Raw genomic sequence first — 19,115 nt, 5'->3', positions numbered from 1 at the left:
TGTTCTCTTCAATATTATTTTCAGCAGGAATGAGAAGGAAACATATGCTTTGTGTACAGACAATCAATGTCTCAAATGTCAGAGTGGATCAGAGAATAGAGGAGTCTTTGTATTTCACCTTCTTTTGAACTATAAGCTGTCAACCATTGCTAAAGCCAGCACAGCAGCTCTGTTAGCAGTGTGTTGCAGAAAGGTCTATGTAATACATACTGTGGAGGTGGAAGAGGTGCAGTTGTTGGTGTTTTTTGGGTATCTAATTTTCTTCTGAGAAGTGCGTCCACAGTAGCGCATTAAGAACCTACTTTGCTTTTAGTTTCAAACTACTTGGAGCCATGGAGAACCCTATGTGTCTATGTCAGGCTAGATGTTGGAGTGCATGAAGCACTGCTGATCCTTTGGATGGTGTGATTGGCAATACTCTGAGGTCGGCAGAGCTATTTAGGAGTGGTGGAGCGAAACAGTCAAGTCCAGGAGATGTAAGAATCAAAGGTACTTCAAACGTTATAGTTTGTACCTACCCTTTAAACAAGCAAACAGCAGAACTACTGTTACTTGGAATAACCATGTATTACTCCTCTCAGCAGCTTCTATTATTTCTACATGATCATGACTACAATGACTCTGTGAGATAAATGTTGACTTGTTCTGCCTAAAGAAGTAATTTTGACTTTTTATCCAATTTTGTATCCATTCTGCCCTTTTACTTAGTTAAAACTGATACAAGTAAGAATTAGTTCGAGGTCTTCACTGTGATGTATTTGTTGATATGTGTCTGTGCTCTTCTATCAAATTACTGGGTAGGAATATGTGAGGCTAGTCCTGTCGATACTGAAAAAGATGTCCAACTTGCTTGAGTGTTTCTTTGCAAGCCAGATGAGAGGAAACCATTGCCTTTGGATTTGAATTTTATGAGATCTGTTCGTAGTGATATATGTTACATTGTTGGTCAGGGAACACAGTAGCTTTTTGTGGCCGGAAGGAAAGGAAAATTGTTGGGGTTTTCTGCCTGCAGCCATGTATCATAACTTCTGGAGCAATGATTATGGTGTTTAGCGGATACTTAACATATAAGGAGTTAGTTTAATTTAATCACCAGTATGGACAAAAGGAATTTCTGAACCAGAAAAGTACATCTGAACCAAGAAGGCTGCTCTTTAAGTTTATTGCCTGGCTTGTATCTACTGTATCCTTCAATCCTCTTTTCTCTTTCTCTCTCACCATAAAAATGTCCAAGTATCTTTAAAATTCATCTATATAATTTACTTTGATGATTTCACTTGGCAGCTTCTTCCATGTGCTCAGTATTGGAGTTCAAACTAAATTCCCTTTTTATTCCTGTAGTGCTTTGTTTATTTATTTACATTCCAACCTGTCTTAGACAGGTTATGCCTTTTTAGCTCATCAGTCTTTTAAGGAATGTTAAATGATTGGCACTGTGTTAAAGTGAGTCATGTCAGCTGTTATTTATTTTTGTTTTCCACATGTCAATTCCCTCAATTTGGATTTTTTCTTTAATTTGTGTCACTTCTAAAGAGCAAAATTTGACCTTGCCTAGTAGGAGTGCAGTGAGTTCACCCCTTGTGATCCACATCCCATTGCTGACCGAGGTCAGAAGCTGACCGAAATCCCATTTGGGCAGATGTAGGCAGAAGTTGTAATAACATCACCTTCCACATTCAGATAACATGCCTGATGCCACTGCTTTTTCTTCCTTTTCTCCCCTGTGAATCTGTAGAGTTTCAGTTAGTTTACATACCTTTAATAGGATCTGCTTTATTTCACACATACTTGCAAGTAAATCCTTATTGTCGGGTTTGGAGTTCTTTCCAAATACAGGTCTTGTTGCTTTTCCTAAAAGCCTCCCCAGCTGTAGCTTTTCCTCTTACTCCTGATGGGTTATTTACACCTGGCTGATGTGGCAGCTCTCACTCAGTTGCATCACACTTTGCCCACTTTTTTTCTCCCCTTTTTTTTTTTTCTTTTTTCCCTTTAATTGCTGTGGTGTTGCCTCCAGGGATAACTATGGGGCTCGTGATCCAGCTGTAAATGGGATCCTCAATAACATATGCCTACCAGAGCCTTTGACAGTGATGTGCCACTAATGAAGTCTTTCACAGAACCTTTTATGAGGATTATTTTCCATGTCTTAGTGTTTTGCCTGTTGTTGTAGTTAGCACAAGAGCCCCTTTCCTATGAATATTTGACAAGCAGGAGATGACGAGTTGCAACAGGCAATATTCTGGGTTGGTGAAGATGGATACAATCATGGAGACCCAAACATTCTACAAAAAGCTTGGAAAAGTGTATGTAAAAGATGTTTCAAATAATTTGAAGTGTGGTGAGGCCATACCTTGAGTACTGTGTTCAGTTTTGGGCCCCTCACTACAAGAAGAATATTGAGTTGCTGGAGCATGTCCAGAGAAGGGCAGCAAAGCAGACGAAGGGTCTGGAGAACAGGTCTGGTGAGGAGTGGCGGAGGGACCTGGGATTGTTTAGTCTAGAGAAAAGGAGGCTGAGGGGAGACTTCATTGCTCTAAAAGGAGGTTGTAGTGAGGCGGGTTTTGGTCTCTTCTGTCCAGTATCAAGTGACAGAATAAGAGGAAATGGTTTCAAATTCTGCCAAGGGAGCTGTAGTTCAGATATTGGGAAAAAATGTCTTTACTGCGAGAATAGTCAGCCATAGGAATAGGCTGCCCAGGGAGCAGGTGGAATCAGTGGAGGTGTTCAAAAAACATTGAGACACAGTCTAATCGCTGTGGTTATGCTGGGTCAGTGGCTGGACTCAATGACCTTGGAGGTCTTTTCCTGCCAAAAAAATTCTATGATTCTATGATTTAATCGCATTTTGGGAGTGCCTCCTAGAACTTGGTTTGCCTTTCATTCTAGCAATGGCTGAGTGAAATGTTGTGAGTGAATATTTAGAGAATGGACTGGGCAGAAGAGCTGAAGTACCTTTTCCTTTTTCATATTAAAGTAATAAAATTTCAGATGCTGAGGTGTAGTGTCTGAGGAGCCTAATATGGGTGACATATATACATATATGTAGTCATACTTTATTTTACTTGTACATTTGCCAAGCCTAACACATAGTTGAGCTCTAACTAGTCACTTGGAATTGTTAATACGTATATGAACACAACTTCCTATTGTGATTTTCTTCTGTAGTCCTCATTTGCTAAATACATTTGCTATTTTTTAAATATTTTTCCTTTCTGCTAATACTCAGCATTCCATTCCTACATCTGTGATTTTTTTTAACAAAAAAAACCCCAAAACCAACCAACCAAGCAAACCAAACCAACCAACCAAACACAACAAAAAAAAAACAACCCCACCAACCAAATAAACAACAACAACGAAGTCCTGACAAATTATTTGCCCCACTAACATTCTTATTAAGTGTCTTAAAGAAAGCAAGTGCTAGAGTGGATTTTTAAATTTAATTCCCATCTCTGGGCTACACATAAGACATGTATCTTTTGACTTACCACAGTCCTTAAATAGGTATTAGAAGTCACATAGTTTGAGGGTGAGGAAGACCTGTGATCACAGGTTTATAACACAGGAATACAATAAATTCTAGAAAGGTAGGACAAACTCTTGCAAAACTGTTGTGCACTTGTTCAGCAGAGTCCTCCAGGGGCAGTTCAAGAAGTTACTTCTTTTTCCTGTTAAGAATGCTGAATGCCAGAGCAACAAATGTTCTCCATTCTTGTCTCCCCTTGTCCTATACTTTGCATGTCTCTAAGCTCTTTGTCTACACAACCTCTTAAAATTATAAGAAAAACATGTATTCCTTATTTTAAGGTGGATAATTAAGTCACAAAGGAAGTTAGCTCCATATCCACAGATGTGGGTAGGTGCATGATTGCTTTTGAAGAAAACTGATTTCCTGGAAAGGTAGTAAGTTTGGGTGGAAGTGACCTATCCAGAGCAGTCAGAGACCACAGCTATTCATACACATCTTTCAGCTTTCAGCCTTCAACCAGGGTGATCTTTACCCCATATAGCATCTGCTAGCTAGTAGAACTATGTGTGGCTTTGCCTGAGTTTCTTGCAGCACTGGGACCCAGTCCAATGACCACTGAGGCTGTTGGTCAGGAGTGAAGTGGTTATCACTTAGTAGTCCAAATGCTGAAATCATCACAGTGGTCCAAATGAAGGACGAGAGGGCAGCTCCCTTTTGTTCTATCACTAATTACCTCTGAGAAGAGACAGCACAAACCTCTCCACAACATCCTTTCAAGTAGTTGTAAAGAGTGATGAGGTCTCCCTGAGTCTCTCATTAATTTTCTGTCATTGCAAAAAAACTTTGTATGCCACTAAGATGAATGGCAACTTCCATTATTCTCATTCCTATCATTTATGTAAATCACCTGTGTGCAGTGTGTGTTAACTTCCTGTCATGTGAAAGAGGAAACAAACTATTTTAAAATCATCATTTAAAAAATAGTTTTTCTTTTGCACTTGAAAAAAGTTCTCCATTTCCAGAGCAAATGGAATCCTTTGCCTTTCAACTTGAAATATTTTTCTGTGTTGGTAAACAAGTAGGATTTTCTTGAATTGTTAGGAGGACAAATGCTTCACTGATAAATGTTATTTGCTTCTCACTTCCAGATTTTTGCATAGATACAGGTACAACATTTGCTAATTAAAAAACAAAAACAAACCAAAACCTGATAAATAACAGGCATAGAGAGGGAAATTTGTCACTTTTTAATGATTCACACATTTTTCCTTCAATTCCTGTAATACTTTCAGGAAACACCTCAGATTTAAATAAAATTTTGAAAGAAAACAGATAACATGTGGATATTTTATATGAGACCTGGCTACATTAACCTATTGTACTTTTTATTCAGATTTTTACCTTCCTTTCCTCTTTCACTCCTCATATCATCTTCCACGTCTAGACTTGCCTTGAGTAGCAGTAGCCTGGCCGAGGGTGTGTCAACCCTGCTACTGTGATGCAATGCAGAGATAGGGAAACTTCCATAGGTAGAAAGAAACAGCCGCATGTCTTCAGCCACATGATAACCAGCATAGCTAATTTCTGTATTATACAATATCAGCATAGTGTTAAGGTCATCAGAGTCAAGTCATGTGCTTTCAGTAGTCTTAGATCAGATTTTACTCTCTTTATCCTAATCCTAACCCCTTCCCAAACCATGCTTTTTCTTTAATCTTCATATTGTTTAAGAAGCAGAGCAACACATCAGCTGAGTCAAAATTTCTAAGCAGTGGCCATCTAAATCACTATAGGGTTGCCTATTGCAAGGTGCCTGTAGCAAGAGATGATGTTTTATCTCTCTTACAGCAATCCACTTAAGAGTACTCAGAAATAACAAGGATTTTTGCAGATGAGCAAGCCAATAAGCTGTGCTGAACTGGAGAGGTGAATGAAAATATTTGTGTGGCCTCTATGTTCTGTGTAACTGTATTTGATTTTGAAAGACAATGAAAATGGCAACACTGCAACAATTTTAGACTTCTTGCAGCTTCCATCTCTTTGGTGAACTTCTACCATTGCCGAGGAGAGATCTGTATTTAGTTCAACAAAAATACAGTATCTGGTTCTCAGTGACCAAAAGTAATTGCAATTAACACATTTTTCACGTGCATCCTGTGGTGTGATATGTTTCATGGCACATCACCTGCTGTATTTTGGTGTAAAAACATCTGTTTGGTTTAGGAAATATAGATAGTGCATGACTGGGAGGTTCTTGGCTGTCACGCTGTCATTTAGTCTGCAAGGCTCAGTGCCATAAACTCTCTGGTGCAAAGGGACACCAGAATTTTACTTCCAAAATCTGTTTATGTTTTCCATGGGAAGAGCATATCTTAGTTTAGTTGCGGCTTGCAAGTGAAAAGATTGAGTTTGACTGGCATTTTGACTTTCTCAAGAGAAACAGCATTCAGATACTAGGCACATGCAAAGGCCTTTGATGCACAGTTTCAGTAATAAATATCCAAAATGTATCTTCACACTATACCTAGAAGGTTTTCATCTCCTGCTTTATGGCCAGAGCTGTGCTGGTATTTATTAATTTCTCAAAAAGCAGCAGTCCTCAGTGACATGAGAGCTCTGAGGTTCCACTTTAGTTACCTTTAGACTTCAAATCACTTCCCTCCATTGCCATCCTAGAAAGGTGCAGACTTGCTGGTTTTGCCTTCCTTCTTTGGTTGTTATTTTGCTGGATTTAATTTCTGTGTATCTGTGCCCCATACCTGCTCTGCTTTATGAAATGCTGTGAGATGCCATTTTGAGTTTTCAGGTGTTGAAATACCCAGTATTCTGTAGGTGAAAGTGTTTCCCTTAGATACTCTTTTCAGTGTTTTTGTCTAGTGTTTTTAAACTTGAACTCTAGATACTTAAGCCTTCTTTCAGCACCATAGGAAAGTGTTTGCTTAAATAGAGATGTAGAAGTACTTGCACTCAAGTTTCAGAAAGTACCACTTGTCATGTGCTATAAGGAGTAAAATGCAGTGATCTTTCAGTGTCTCCCAGAGCAGGCCAGATTGGGCAACAAATACACAAGACCCATTCAGGTCTGATGGTTAACACAAAGTGATGACTTGTGAGGTGCAGGACAGCGCTGGATTTGTTGGACTTAGGCCAATTCCTGAAAAATCGCAAGGGAGGTTCTGCAGAACATTTACCTTCAATACAGTAAATAGTCTCGTGAGTATGTACATATTAGATTTGTGATAGGGTCATATCTGTGCAGCTCTGCATCCAATCTAATGTGAAATCCAGAGCAAGGGGAAATGGTGTGGGACAGGTCCGCAATGCAAGCAGAACTGATAGATGGAGGTGAACGTGTCCTGATGCTGTGCAGAAGCACGGGAGAGTTGTGATGGTTCTCCTTATGCACTGGTTCAGGGGAAATGCTGCAGAAACATTTGAACTGTGCATGCATGGGCTTAGATTGGGCTTGGCAGGTTATTAGTTTTGACTACAAACAGAAATGATTGTACTCCTTCAGGAGCCAACTTTGGATGGAGTTCAGTAATATTTACCAGGAACCCCATACCTAACAAAGGCTTTCAAATTCCAGTTTTCTTGCATCCAGGCTTGGATAAAGTAACCATCCTAATGTGAAAGGTGAGCAACCAGAAACCTGTGTATTCACAGGCAATAACATTCAATAAGTACATGGACTAGTCAACATTTATTTTTATTGAGAATGCTCTCTCCACTCAAATGCTACTGCTACAATAATGGAACTTTACAAAAATACTTCTGAATTACATTAATTTAGGATTTTCTCCTAGCACCTTCCCTCATCTCATGTGCGTTATGAGGTCATAGAAAGACTCAGTTTAAATGAATATACACAATAGGATAGAGTTAAGGTTGCTGTGGGAATGTCAACTCTGAATTTCCTACTTTTGTTGTGATCAAACTACAGAATGAAATGTTCCATTAATGATAGGTTTTTAACAGCTTTTTAACATAATTAAGCATAATTTGTTAAACCAAACCTTTTAAACACAGGTGCCTCTGTATCAGTCAGCTTTCACCTGTGCACAGTCTACAAGGTTTTCTTTCTAACTCTATTCATAATAACATCCTACTGAGCTCTTCCTGAACCTGGAGTCAAGAAACAGTTTGTTACTTTTGCTGGTGGAAATAAATAGTCAATAGTAACAGAATTAATGAATACTTCTGAGCTATGTATATTTGCAGTTTACAATTATGCGGTAAAAAGAGTGATGAATTGTTGTGGAAAACTGTGTCCTTCTTTTGCATAGTAGGGATTTCCTTGCTTAAAATGAAAAAGTAGAAAAACTGTCCCATGATGACCATATCAACCTCTTTGGGTGTTGTCATGTTTCTGTTTGTACAGTGCCTGTCTGTACGGTGGGGTTCTGATGTGACCGATAATGTAGGTACTATAAATATTTATAGGCTGCTCAGACAACATTCCTGTTTACTACTGACATAGTTTGTTAAATTCTGGGGATCTTTCTCATAGTCCTAGTGGAATGTATTTATTGATGGAGTTTAGGAAAAGAGATGTCCTAGACAAAAAAAGGAAAAAAAAAAAAAAAGGCATAATCAAACCCAAACCAACCTCCAGCCAAAACAAGCCACAGGATGTTTATTTAATTCAGGCTACATTATTTGTCCTGTGTTCTGTTGTGCTTTTATCGCCAGATACTTGGTGTAGAATTTGCACTTCTCCAAATACCAAGGATGAGATCTGGCCTCAGGAAAATAGTCAGTAGAGACTGACTTTGGTGGGACAAGGGTTTTACCCAGAACAGTTATCCTCTAATTCAGGTTGTGTGATTTAATATCATTTAATATTATAGATGAGCCTGCATTTTTCCATCATAATGAATAAACAAGAATAGGTATTGTTTCAATAGGTGGTATTTTTTTCAAGTCCCTCAATTGCTTTTAGACCTCTCTTTCCCACACAGGTTGATCCTGACTTGAAAGGAAGCAGGTAAACTTATCTTGCAGATCACCTCCTTGTAAAAAAACGGTAGCCGTCCTTTCTGATAAGAAGATAAGCTTGTGGTTCAAATCAGTTTTACGGTGGCTTTCTGCAAAGCAATAGACCTACTCTTGTTTGGTTGTACTTAGGGCTGAGAGGGAGACAAGTCCCAGCATTGATGGAAGTTCGGAGTATGCAGTTATTGAAACTTTCCTTGAAACTGTTTCCACAGTCAAATCTTTCCATTACATACAAAATGCGAAGTGATGCCGCTGAGAGCTGACTGAGATCATGTAATGGCTGAATATTTAACTTCCCGGTCAAGAAGGGACCCCATTTGAGTTTCAGGGCAATTAGCAGCATTCATTTCAGCCTTTAAGTTTGGGAGATGGTGCATTCTTCTTACCTTGAGATAAGAGCTGAGATGGTCTCGTTTATATAGAGGTATGCTGGAAAGAATTTCTGGTTTCAATTCAAGAATGAATGCTAGCTCTGGCTTTGTAAACACCTGTTGAAATCATAGTGCTTCATACTCTGGGAATTTTAATTTATTTATTTCTATCTCAAACTCTCTTTTGTGTGCACTTAGGTTCCTTCTATATCCTTCTCTTTGCAGGAGATTCTGCATGGTGGATTATTAGAGGATGAATGTGAGTTTCTCTGAAATTCATGTGCATTGTTGGCAGCTGGCAAAACTGGGTGCACTCAGCAAGATGTTTTCAAATAGTCTGCTTCCTCTGTTTGGTGGAAAGGGATAAAAACCCTTCTGCACAGCACATGTCGGTGCTCGTGACCTCTGGCTGTGGCGGAGGTGAGGAGCAGAACCTCATGTTAAGCAGTATGTCATTTCAGCTCATCTCCAAACAGTGGGACAAAAATGTAAGGGGAAGGAAGTGTTTTATTTATCTGGATATCTGCTTTTCCCTGTCGTACAATTTCTGAAAGTCCTGCCCATTTGTGGGTTGGTGACTCAAGGCAAATGTAGCATGTATGTTTAACCATGCTGCAGCTGAGAACCTGCCCCAGCCAAGAAGGAGGGCAGCAAAGTAGCAGGAAGTATTTCTCAGCACTGTTGCTGAGAGGAGAATCCTAATTCTTGCTGCTTCTCCATATTTAAATTCTGGTTGTGTTTTGTCATGGTTCTCTCATCCTTGTGAGTTTAATTATGAGCAGTTTGGTCATTTCTAAGTATGCATGGACATTGAATATAGGAATGGACTTCAAAACTAAGGAGCACTGATTATTTTGTAGGTAAATTTACCACGGTGAAGCATAACCTTTTTAGTAGCAGCCTGACTGTTACTAGATAACAAGAACCAAACTGTGCTCATGAAGTTGCTTAGCAAAGGATAAAAACCCCATCTTTTTAATACCTGAAATGATGGTAATACTTTCTACTGTGGAAGCCAGCAAAATTAGTGTGGTGAAAGTATTGTTTATACATATTATGAGGAAAATGTTTCATTTGTACTGCTCTTTTTCTGTGAAATATTCAAAACAATTGCCTTGTATTTGGGAAGGCAGCTCATGCACGCATAGTTGTGTGACAGTTTGCTACGATGCAAATTTCCAGTACTCTGGACTGCTTCCAAGAGCTTTTTGGGAGCAGGAAACCATACTTTTAGGACTAGACTAGGACCTCCTTCATTAGCCCTGTCTTTTGCATGCATGTTCAGAAGATCAATCTGTCTATCTCTCTATCTGCCCATCTAAATAAAATGTCTGTATAGACACATGTAGCTCTAGCTAGCAAAATGTGGTGTTTTCTGAGACAAAACCTTCAGGTTTTGATTGGCTGCTGTATCAGTAGACTGGAATACTTACTTACAGCTGTCCTCAGAGGCCTTCTATAAAACTGCAGGTGTTCAGCTTTAGCAAATAGTTCTTATTATATGGATAGACTTTTGGCAGCTAGTAATGATGTTTCCTGAAATTGAAAAATGATTTTCTACCTTACACACTGGTTTTACATTACTGGAATGTTGGAGGGGAAAACAAATACCTCTCATCAAGTAGTACTGAGACTGTTTTTGTTAGTTGTATATATTTTCTGATTTGTATATTTTATAGTGGAGTGCAGTTTTTTTTTTTCCTTAACTGTTGTGGTCAGATTTGAAATCTCTTCCAGCAAAACTCAAATTATGAGGAATTAAAGAAGTGTCTGGCAACAGACACTTATACAGAGCTAGTAACTGGTTTGCTGTCAGTGTACCACCAAACCTGGAGGTAAGGGGGCGTTCTAAAGCCTTTAAAAATGCTGGACATTATCGCAGAATACTGTTCAGAACTCCTTGTTTTGTGTCACTGAGTAAGGCACATGACAATTTTATGAATATATATTTAACCCAATCTGTACCACGGTTACAGAGGGATGGAGAAAATAGTGGATCATTTTGTTGCACTCATTCTTTTGGATAATGAGATTGATGGTAGACTATATGTCACTTCTGGGGAGCTGGAGTTTGGCTGCAGGGAGTTCAACAACTCATTTGGATTGTATTTAATTATAAAGATGCTTAACTGGGTAATTCAGTGCTCAGGCTTTCTTCAGTATACCCACTTAACCTTTACAATGCTAAATCAGCACCTGTTGTGGTTCAGGACAGGTACTGTCCTGTGCTGTGGTGGTTCAACATTCTCTTCTCATAACTTCTCTTTATTTCCAAAATAATACCTCACTGAAGTAGGGTTGCATGAGAGTTTAAAGTGTATTGTGACATATGTCAGGATTGAGGCCCTGTTAGATACTAGACCCAGCTCAGGTCTATCTATTAGAATGTTTCCTCAGGGAAGGTATTGATCCCTTAAAAAACAGTATTGGGAAGTTGGCAGAGTCTGAAGGGTTTAGAGGACACACTACCAGTTTCATATGGAGGCCTTTGGATGTGATATGAATTGTTATAATATGATCCTGAAAATATGGTTCAATTGGCCAGGGGCTGTGCAAGCTGATTCAGTGTGCCCAATAGACCATCTAAATTCTGGAAAGGAGTACCAGGACTGAACTTTAAGTTGTTAGATGTGTTTGGTGTTTTGGGTGAGTGGTTTGGTTGGTATTTTATTTTGTTTTATTTTTTAACTATTATTTGTTTACTAAATTTGTTTACTAAAACTGTCACAGAATGCATAGTTATTTTGTTTGTCAAATACAGTCCAGGCAAGTAATTCTGTGCTTTGCCTGCTGTGAAAAAAAGCTGTGCATTTGAAACCTTTACAGAAACAAGGAAACACCAAATAGTTATTTTAAGCTTAAAATTCAACCTCTAATATAATTTTATCTGATGCTAATTCACACTGCTTACAGACATGAGTTATTGCTGATGGCATAAGTATGTGGCCATGTTCATTGTAAAGGTTCCTCTTTATCTCCTCATCTGCACCCGCCTCACATTTCTCACACCCATTTGCGCACAGTTCTGCAGGGTTTTTTCATCGTATGAAAGTATCATTTTCAAAGGCTTTTGCTTTTCACATCCATGTCAGTATTGCAGATTAGAATGTGACAGGGAATACCTGGTTGCATACTTCCTTTAAACCTGAGCCAGTAGCACTGCAAAATGTTAGGGAGAACACCCTTTCATCTCCTACCGTCCACCACTTTAAAGTGAGAGGTTCGTTGATGTAATCCTATTTCCAATCTATAGAGGTCACCTGTAATGCATTGCTCTGAAGCTAAATGCCTCACACTGTTTGATGTTAGAGATTTTTTCTTTTTTTAAGGCAAGTTTAATGATGTTTTGGTTTACCACAATACTATATGGAAAATTTTGAAGGCTTCATCTGTTTTTAAGCCATTGTTGACCTTTTATTTGCCTGTTAACAAACTGATTAATTTCTTTTTACCATTTCAAAATGTTTCAGGTCATTGTTTTGGTGCTTTTGCTTTTTGGCAAGAACTGGTAAGTTGAAGGTAGTCTGTGATGTGAGATGCAGAGACTAGCTTCTGGGTGACAGGACCATAAACCAAGTGTATACCCTTTTGGCAATCAGTGACAGTGAGAATATTGATTTCACTGGGAGAAGGATTGTATCCTGCCAGCATATCACAGAGGGATGAAATAGAAAACTTAGCTCATAATGCATTTCTGATGCAGTTGTGAAACTGACAACCAGGATCTTTTAAAATCTCTTTAAATACACCATTGGTTTTATGATTAAAAATAAAAATCTCTGGAGTCCTGTTTGAAAAGGATCACAGCATAAAAAAAAGTAGCCTGATTTGCATGTTAAGGATTGTACATATGCTAGGTCCATGTGTATGTGGAATGCAAATGACAAAATACAGTAATTTTTCTCCGGTGCAATTGTTCTGAGTATCTGAGTCTACTTAGATCACAAAAGTTACTGTATTGATTGTGGATTTATAGGTGAAAACCTATCCCAATTAAAGCTACTGGCAAAACTGCAAATGTGAGGGAGGATTGAAGACTGGGTTAGGGAACAGTTAAGTAATCTCGACATCCATAAATCCATGGGTCCTGATGGCATGCACCTGCAGGTCTGGCAGAGTTCGTTGCCAGACCACTCTCCACCATCTTTGGTAAATTGTGGTGCACAGGAGAGGTACCTGGGGATTGGAAGAAGGCAAATGTCACTCCAGTCTTCAAAAAGGGTAAGAAGGATACCCAGGTAACTGTAGAGTGGTCAGGCTTAGCTCCTTGCCTGGAAAGGTAATGGAGCAACTTATCCTTGGTGCTGTCCTTAGGCATGTCAAGGACAAGAGGGTTATTAGGAGCTGTCAGCATGGTTTTACCAAGGGAAAGTCATGTTTGACCAACCTGATAGCCTTTTATGGGCACATAACAAGGTGGATAGATGATGGTAGAGCAGTGGATGTGGTTTATCATGATTTCAGTAATAGCTAGGGGGGCTGTGGGGATTCAAGACCCGCCTGCATGTGTTCCTGTGTGATCTGGTATTCCAGGTGATCCTGCTCTGTCAGGGGGGTTGGACTAGATGATCTTTAGAGGTCCCTTCCAACCCCTAACATTCTGTGATTCTGTGCTTCTGTGACTCAACTTCCTGTTTGCCAAGATGCAGTAATTGGTGGTGCAATATCTTGCGGTGTTTCCCCAACTTTATTAACACTGAGAAGTATTTCCTGGCTGGAGTGCATTGGCAAATTCTCCTAGAGAAATACAGTTTATGGGTTTTGTTGGTATAGGTCATAATATTTTTGCCCAATAATAAGGTAGAATTTTATTTCATAGTTTTGCTAGCAAGCCTAAGTCAGTTAGAGATGGGCTTTTTTTTTTTTTTCTCCATGATCCATGACAGAGGTTGACAAACACTTGCTGTAGCCCAAATGAGGGAATCTAAGGCTTTTGGGTACATCTGAGGATTTGTCACACTATGACTGAAATTTATACCCCTGTCTGATTTGGTAGCAGAATAAACCACTTCCTTTGTAAATTGCTCTGCAGACAACTTTTACAATGCTTGAGCTGCAAGTGAATGTGAAACACTTTGGTGAGCTTTTCAGAATTAGGCTTCCATTTCCATCCCTGAGGAGCATTGCAGCAGAAAGTAGCTCATCTTGTGTGGAGCAGCAGCTCTTTAATTGTAACCACTCCATTTCCTGACCCCAAATGGTCATGTAAGAAGTTCAAGTTAGGTTAACAAGAGCAGGTTGACATGCAAAAGTCTTCATTCTGCTGGATTTGATGCTGACTCTTGTCCTGTAACTGTTAATGCCTTTTTGATAATTTTCTTTGTCTCATCTGCCTGAGAGTTCAACAGTCAGGGAACTTTCCCTGGCCTGGCCTGCTGTCTGGTTTTAATGTCCCTTGCTGCTTCAGGAAGAGCCCACTTTCCAGGGCTCTGTCACTTTCCCTCTTTTGCTTTGTGTTTTCAGTCCCTTCCTTACCATTCCTCACATATGGTATGCACAGTTGCAATGACTTGCATCTGTCCAGAAGTGTGATTTTCTTAGAGCTGATTCTTCTGTTTCTTTGTGCATGAGCCAAAAAAGGACTTTGTGTTACACAAGGCTGCCAGCACCCTTCTCCCAAGAGAACATGTGTGGTCCTTCCACATTCATCTGAATTCCCACTAACCCCAGAGATCAAGATTGTTTAGACTCCTTCCTGTCTCTGGTGGCCACCATTATCAAAATGACTTTTTCTGCTCAGAAACTTGAAACCTATTGCTGTTACACTTCCAGTTCTATCGATGATAAACTATGGAAAACATCAGTGTCATACACTGTGTTTAACCTTAAGGAGCTGTTTTACACAGTGTATTCTTGAAATGTTTACAGTCAGTGAGCAAAACTTTGAATTCACTTTAATAAAAAACTCCCTTTAACCTCTGAAATTGAGCCTCTACAGTGCAGTTTTATCTCTCTTGGTGTTATTCACCCTTCTCTTTCTAAGGGCCAAACACTGCATGATAAATGCCAAGGAGACGCTCCATTTTATTATGTCCTTTGCTGTATGTGTTCAGCACATCTAACAAGAGAAAAATAAAGATCCTTCTTTGAATTCCCATAACATGGCGGTCAGCTGGTATTACTGCCCTCTTTATTTCACTCTGCGTGGTCCCTGCTCTCAAAGGAAGGTGCTGATGAAGGAAGGAAGGAAGCAGGAAGTGGATGTCTTGCAAGCTGATTATCTTTATAATGTGGTTTATTACCTGCTTAATCCCGTTCCATGCTGGTTATTCAGGTTGTCTCTGAGAAAAAAAGAACTCTTTTTGGGTAAATCTTAATAATCCTCTTATCTGTGAGCATCTTGAAGCTTGTTAAAGACACAAAGCAGTATAGGAGACAAAATGACATCTCTGTGATTTGAAGTTTGTGAGAAGAGAGCTGCTTCATGGCTGTGGAGAGAAGTACTGGTTTGTTACAAGTGGGCAGGCAAAAAGGTTTTGAGGGAATGTGGCAAGGCAGAATTTTGTTAATCCTACTTTCATTTTAGTCATGATTGTCATTGTGCCTCTCTGAGCTTTTCATAAAAGGGTGGGTGGGTCACTGGATGTCCAAAACTGCCATGAAAAACATTCTTGGATTCAACTGAACTGGTATTGATGGTAGTTCCTAGAGTGCTTTTTCCAGCCTGGGTCCTGCCCTGTTCCACCCAACCACAGGATGAGTAGCTTTAAGTTAAATCTCACTCAGAAACTCATAATTTCATCATTTCACAGTTAATAGCTAAAGACTAATAAAACATGCCAAAGAACATGAGGGATTAATGGACCTCTTCATCTCTCTTCAGTCACCAGAAGAGTGAGCAAAGGAATACTCTAGCATGAGTCCATGTGGAGTTGTTACATGAAGGAGGATTGTGTCGAAGAAGTTTTAGTTGGAGATCCCTAGTGAGAATTACCTTGAGAGTATGCTGGAATAGTATCGTCACATATTTGTCCTCTCCACAACCAGATGGTCTTCCCTTGACTGCTGACCTACATCAACTTTTGATCTGACTTGGCCCAGCCATCACTATTTCTTAAATGTGCATTACATGAGCAAGAAGAAAATAGGTTCAGTGAATAAAAGAAGGGATCCTGGGTGAAAGTTTGGTCTTCAATTTAAACAAATCAACTTGCATAACATATTGTGACTTCCCCATTTCATTTTCTTAGCTAGACAAAAGATTCCACTAAAAAAATCTCCTATGTAACACATGTATGATTTCATTTGCTCCTTACAGGCCTCATCTCAGGCCATAATTCTTGATTTCTCCTAATTAGTTGCTGTGGAAATGATTATGTCATAAACACAAACAATGGGGATATAAGGAGCAGATGAATTCTTAAGAAGCAAAGATTTGTTTTCCTGTAAACGACCAAAAACCCCAAGGAGAGGCGTTATAATACTTTCTGCATTGTCTTTCCTCTCAGGATTTTACAGTACTTTTCAAGTATTAATACATTAAAGATTTTTTGAAAAGCTGCTGCAGAAATGGTGTTGAAACCTTCCATGTTAGTTGTCCTCAGTAACTCATGATCAAATTGTTGTTGCTTGCAACAAAAAGTAAGCTTTTCCTTGCAAAGCGAGCCTTTGCTCCGAGAGCCAATTGGATGCTTCCCCATGTACTCATCATCACTAGTTACAAAGATTCTGCTGACCAAGTTATTTACACCTGTGCAGTCCAATTTGCTTCAAGGCTCATTTTATCCCTCTGCCTTCAGATTTCTTCCCTCGGAGATTTGTAGGCAGTTCCGACACTCTCAATAGTGTTGCCTCACTGTTGCTGCGCTATGTGAGAGAACAGTAAATGATTGTATTGAAGGACTACAGGGTGGAATGGAATCTGCAGCTGCGTCAATCTCAGCTACTTTCTGTGTGACTATCAGGAGAAAAATCAATAGAAATGTATTTTTTTTGCCACTGAAGTCAGCACATGTGGCTAAATATCCTCTGGGAAATGAAATCCATCACTCTGCACAAGCCCACTGTATAGAAATGTTCTCCTTAAGTTCTCAAAAATGGGGCTTGTGTGCTGTGTAGGCCACGTGTATTCACGTGTGGATTTCAGCAAGGGAGAGGCTCTTTGAGTCAGAAGATGCCTTTTTGCATAGTCACTTTCCAGAGTTGTACTATACTTTGGCATTCATCACACCTCTGTCAGACAGCTGAATAACTGCTGCCTTTTACAAATGGGAAAACCAAGGCACAGAGAGATTGCATGACTTGTCTAAAGAGCACGGTTGGTTAATGGCAGGGTGAACAGAGCTCAGGATTCCTGACTCTCTTCTAGCCTCTGCAGAACATTTCCAGTGCAATATAGACCTTAAGTATTGTGCAAGCAGAGTTGTTACCAAATAAAAATGTCTGTCAAGTTGCATAAAAAATCTGCAACAGCTCTTTAAATGTGCAAGAACAGATTGATTTTAATTGAATGTAGTATCTGCCTTAGTGATTAGAAGGGATTTTTAAGTGTTCAAATTAGTTACTTCTCTCATTGATAATAAAATTATTGCAATTATTCTGCTCCTAGCTATGGAGTAGAAAATCTGCATAGCTCTTGGACTTGCAGCTGGAAGTTTTTTGAAACTATAGTTGTAAGTGCAAGTTAGGAAGTAGGATCTTCTTGTCGGCTCCCCACATCTGTTGTTGGAACTATACAGTAGTACATTTCCAGCATTGCCTTATAACATGCCCATGTCAACTTTATGGAACTCAAACATGCGCAATAAAGATACACTAAGAAGGGCAAAATGCTTTTGCATAGTTTTTGTATTATTCACACAGCTGGAATGTTTACAGCATAGTGCAGAGTGTAACAAGAGCAAATGCTGAACCACATCAAGCGGTTCCCTTGTTGTGCATGTCATTTAAATATCAAATCTATAAGGGCGTTTGCTATGTTCTTCACACACAGAAAGACCACAACTAAGTGACTTAAAAGTATCCCATGAGTTTTTAAAAATGCGGACAAACAACTCTCTTCTTTTGATAATTGCAAATACATTGTTCCACTCTGTTGGTTCTGCAACATCTGGTGTTTTATAAAGCATTTTAAAATGTCATCTCCCTTCCCCCTTTGCCCACACCCTTCCCACTGCACCTTAACCCCAGCATAACAAGAAACTTTAATTCCTAAGGAAATCTGTGGAAAAGCTTGCAAAACCAAAGTTAAGGAATGGTGGCTGTATACATTTCTGCTGTTTCCTTACATTAACCAGAAAGCCAAGTCAGTGGCATGGAACAACACTACTGTATGGAAGGGTTTCCATGAGGAAGATGACAAACATTCTGGGCTGATTCAGAGGAAAGGTGTTATTAAATGACTCATGCAGAGGAGATTACTTAGAACGTTTTGCTTGGTAGTGTTAACTCAATACACTGGTCTTGGCATTAAGCTTTCTTCAAAAGGTCACAGTGCAGCTTCTCGAGAATGAAAGTCTGTGACCGCCCCTCTCCTAAGTCCTGGTACGTGTCCATTTGAGTTGCAAACCAAGTGTAGCTGCTTCACAGTTAGCAAGCTAGTGAGCTTCATAGCTTGTGCCTAGGAATGAACTCACAGGTTAAGGAATCAAAGTGGGCAAAGGGAAAGGTGGCCACTGTGTAGTATTTGTCCATAATCACAGTATTTACACATTTTTCATTAAAGTTCTTGTCAGTCTGTTGCAGTGTACAGTGAGTAGGATACTTAGAGAAGTAGGAAGTGAGTGCAGATCTAATCTTTATCAAATCTAATAATGAAATGTGATACAGAAATAACTTCAGAAGCTTCAGGGAAAATAGCTTAAAGCAAAAGGTCTTTATAAATGTTGTGAACTGTTAGGGTCAGGAGAGGGAGGGGCATCTTGCTTAATTTTAGCTATCTGTCAGTTAAGTCTATAGTCTAAGCAGGAGTTCCTCTGTTTTCAGTGAGGAGAAAGGGAGCAGGGGCACCTCTAGATGGCAGTTCATTCCACCTGTATAGGTGAGACTTCATCTAAATTTAGATGGGATGAATCTCACATTTTCTAGTCAACACAGAGGAAGATGCTTTACTATTTAATAATTGTAAATTTATGACTTACTTCCTTAGCTCCTGAAGTCACTGGAGTCTGCTGTATATAAACCATAAGGGCTGGAGAAAAGTACCATGAATTGTTTCCTTAGTGAGGTTGTCTTTTTCATAAATGCATTGTAAATGTGTGGCAATTTGTAAGATAAAATGCATCTAGGTGCAGTCAGAAGGTTGCATGAAAAGCTTTGTACTTATTTATTTTTACATA

General features: G+C 39.3%; 1 protein-coding gene across 4 annotated transcripts in view; it reads left to right on the top strand.

Moving 5' to 3' along the window:
- Positions 1-19,115, top strand: part of SUGCT (succinyl-CoA:glutarate-CoA transferase) — a 339,487-nt gene that overhangs the window by 223,145 nt on the left and 97,227 nt on the right. For 2 of the 4 annotated variants that reach the window (XM_068156840.1, XM_068156841.1), the window contains exon 13: positions 9,064-9,097. The exons of the other annotated variants lie outside the window; for them this stretch is intronic. In XM_068156840.1, coding sequence (XP_068012941.1) covers positions 9,064-9,097 — 34 coding nt within the window. The remainder of the gene's footprint in view (positions 1-9,063; positions 9,098-19,115) is intronic. 4 annotated transcript variants of the gene reach the window in all.

The sequence above is a fragment of the Melanerpes formicivorus genome, unplaced genomic scaffold, assembly GCF_026170545.1.
Source record: "Melanerpes formicivorus ecotype bairdi unplaced genomic scaffold, bMelFor1.0.p_v2 SCAF_35, whole genome shotgun sequence".
Lineage (NCBI taxonomy): Eukaryota > Metazoa > Chordata > Aves > Piciformes > Picidae > Melanerpes > Melanerpes formicivorus.
Note: the sequence above shows the minus strand (reverse complement) of the source record. Positions and strands in the feature narration are given on the sequence as shown.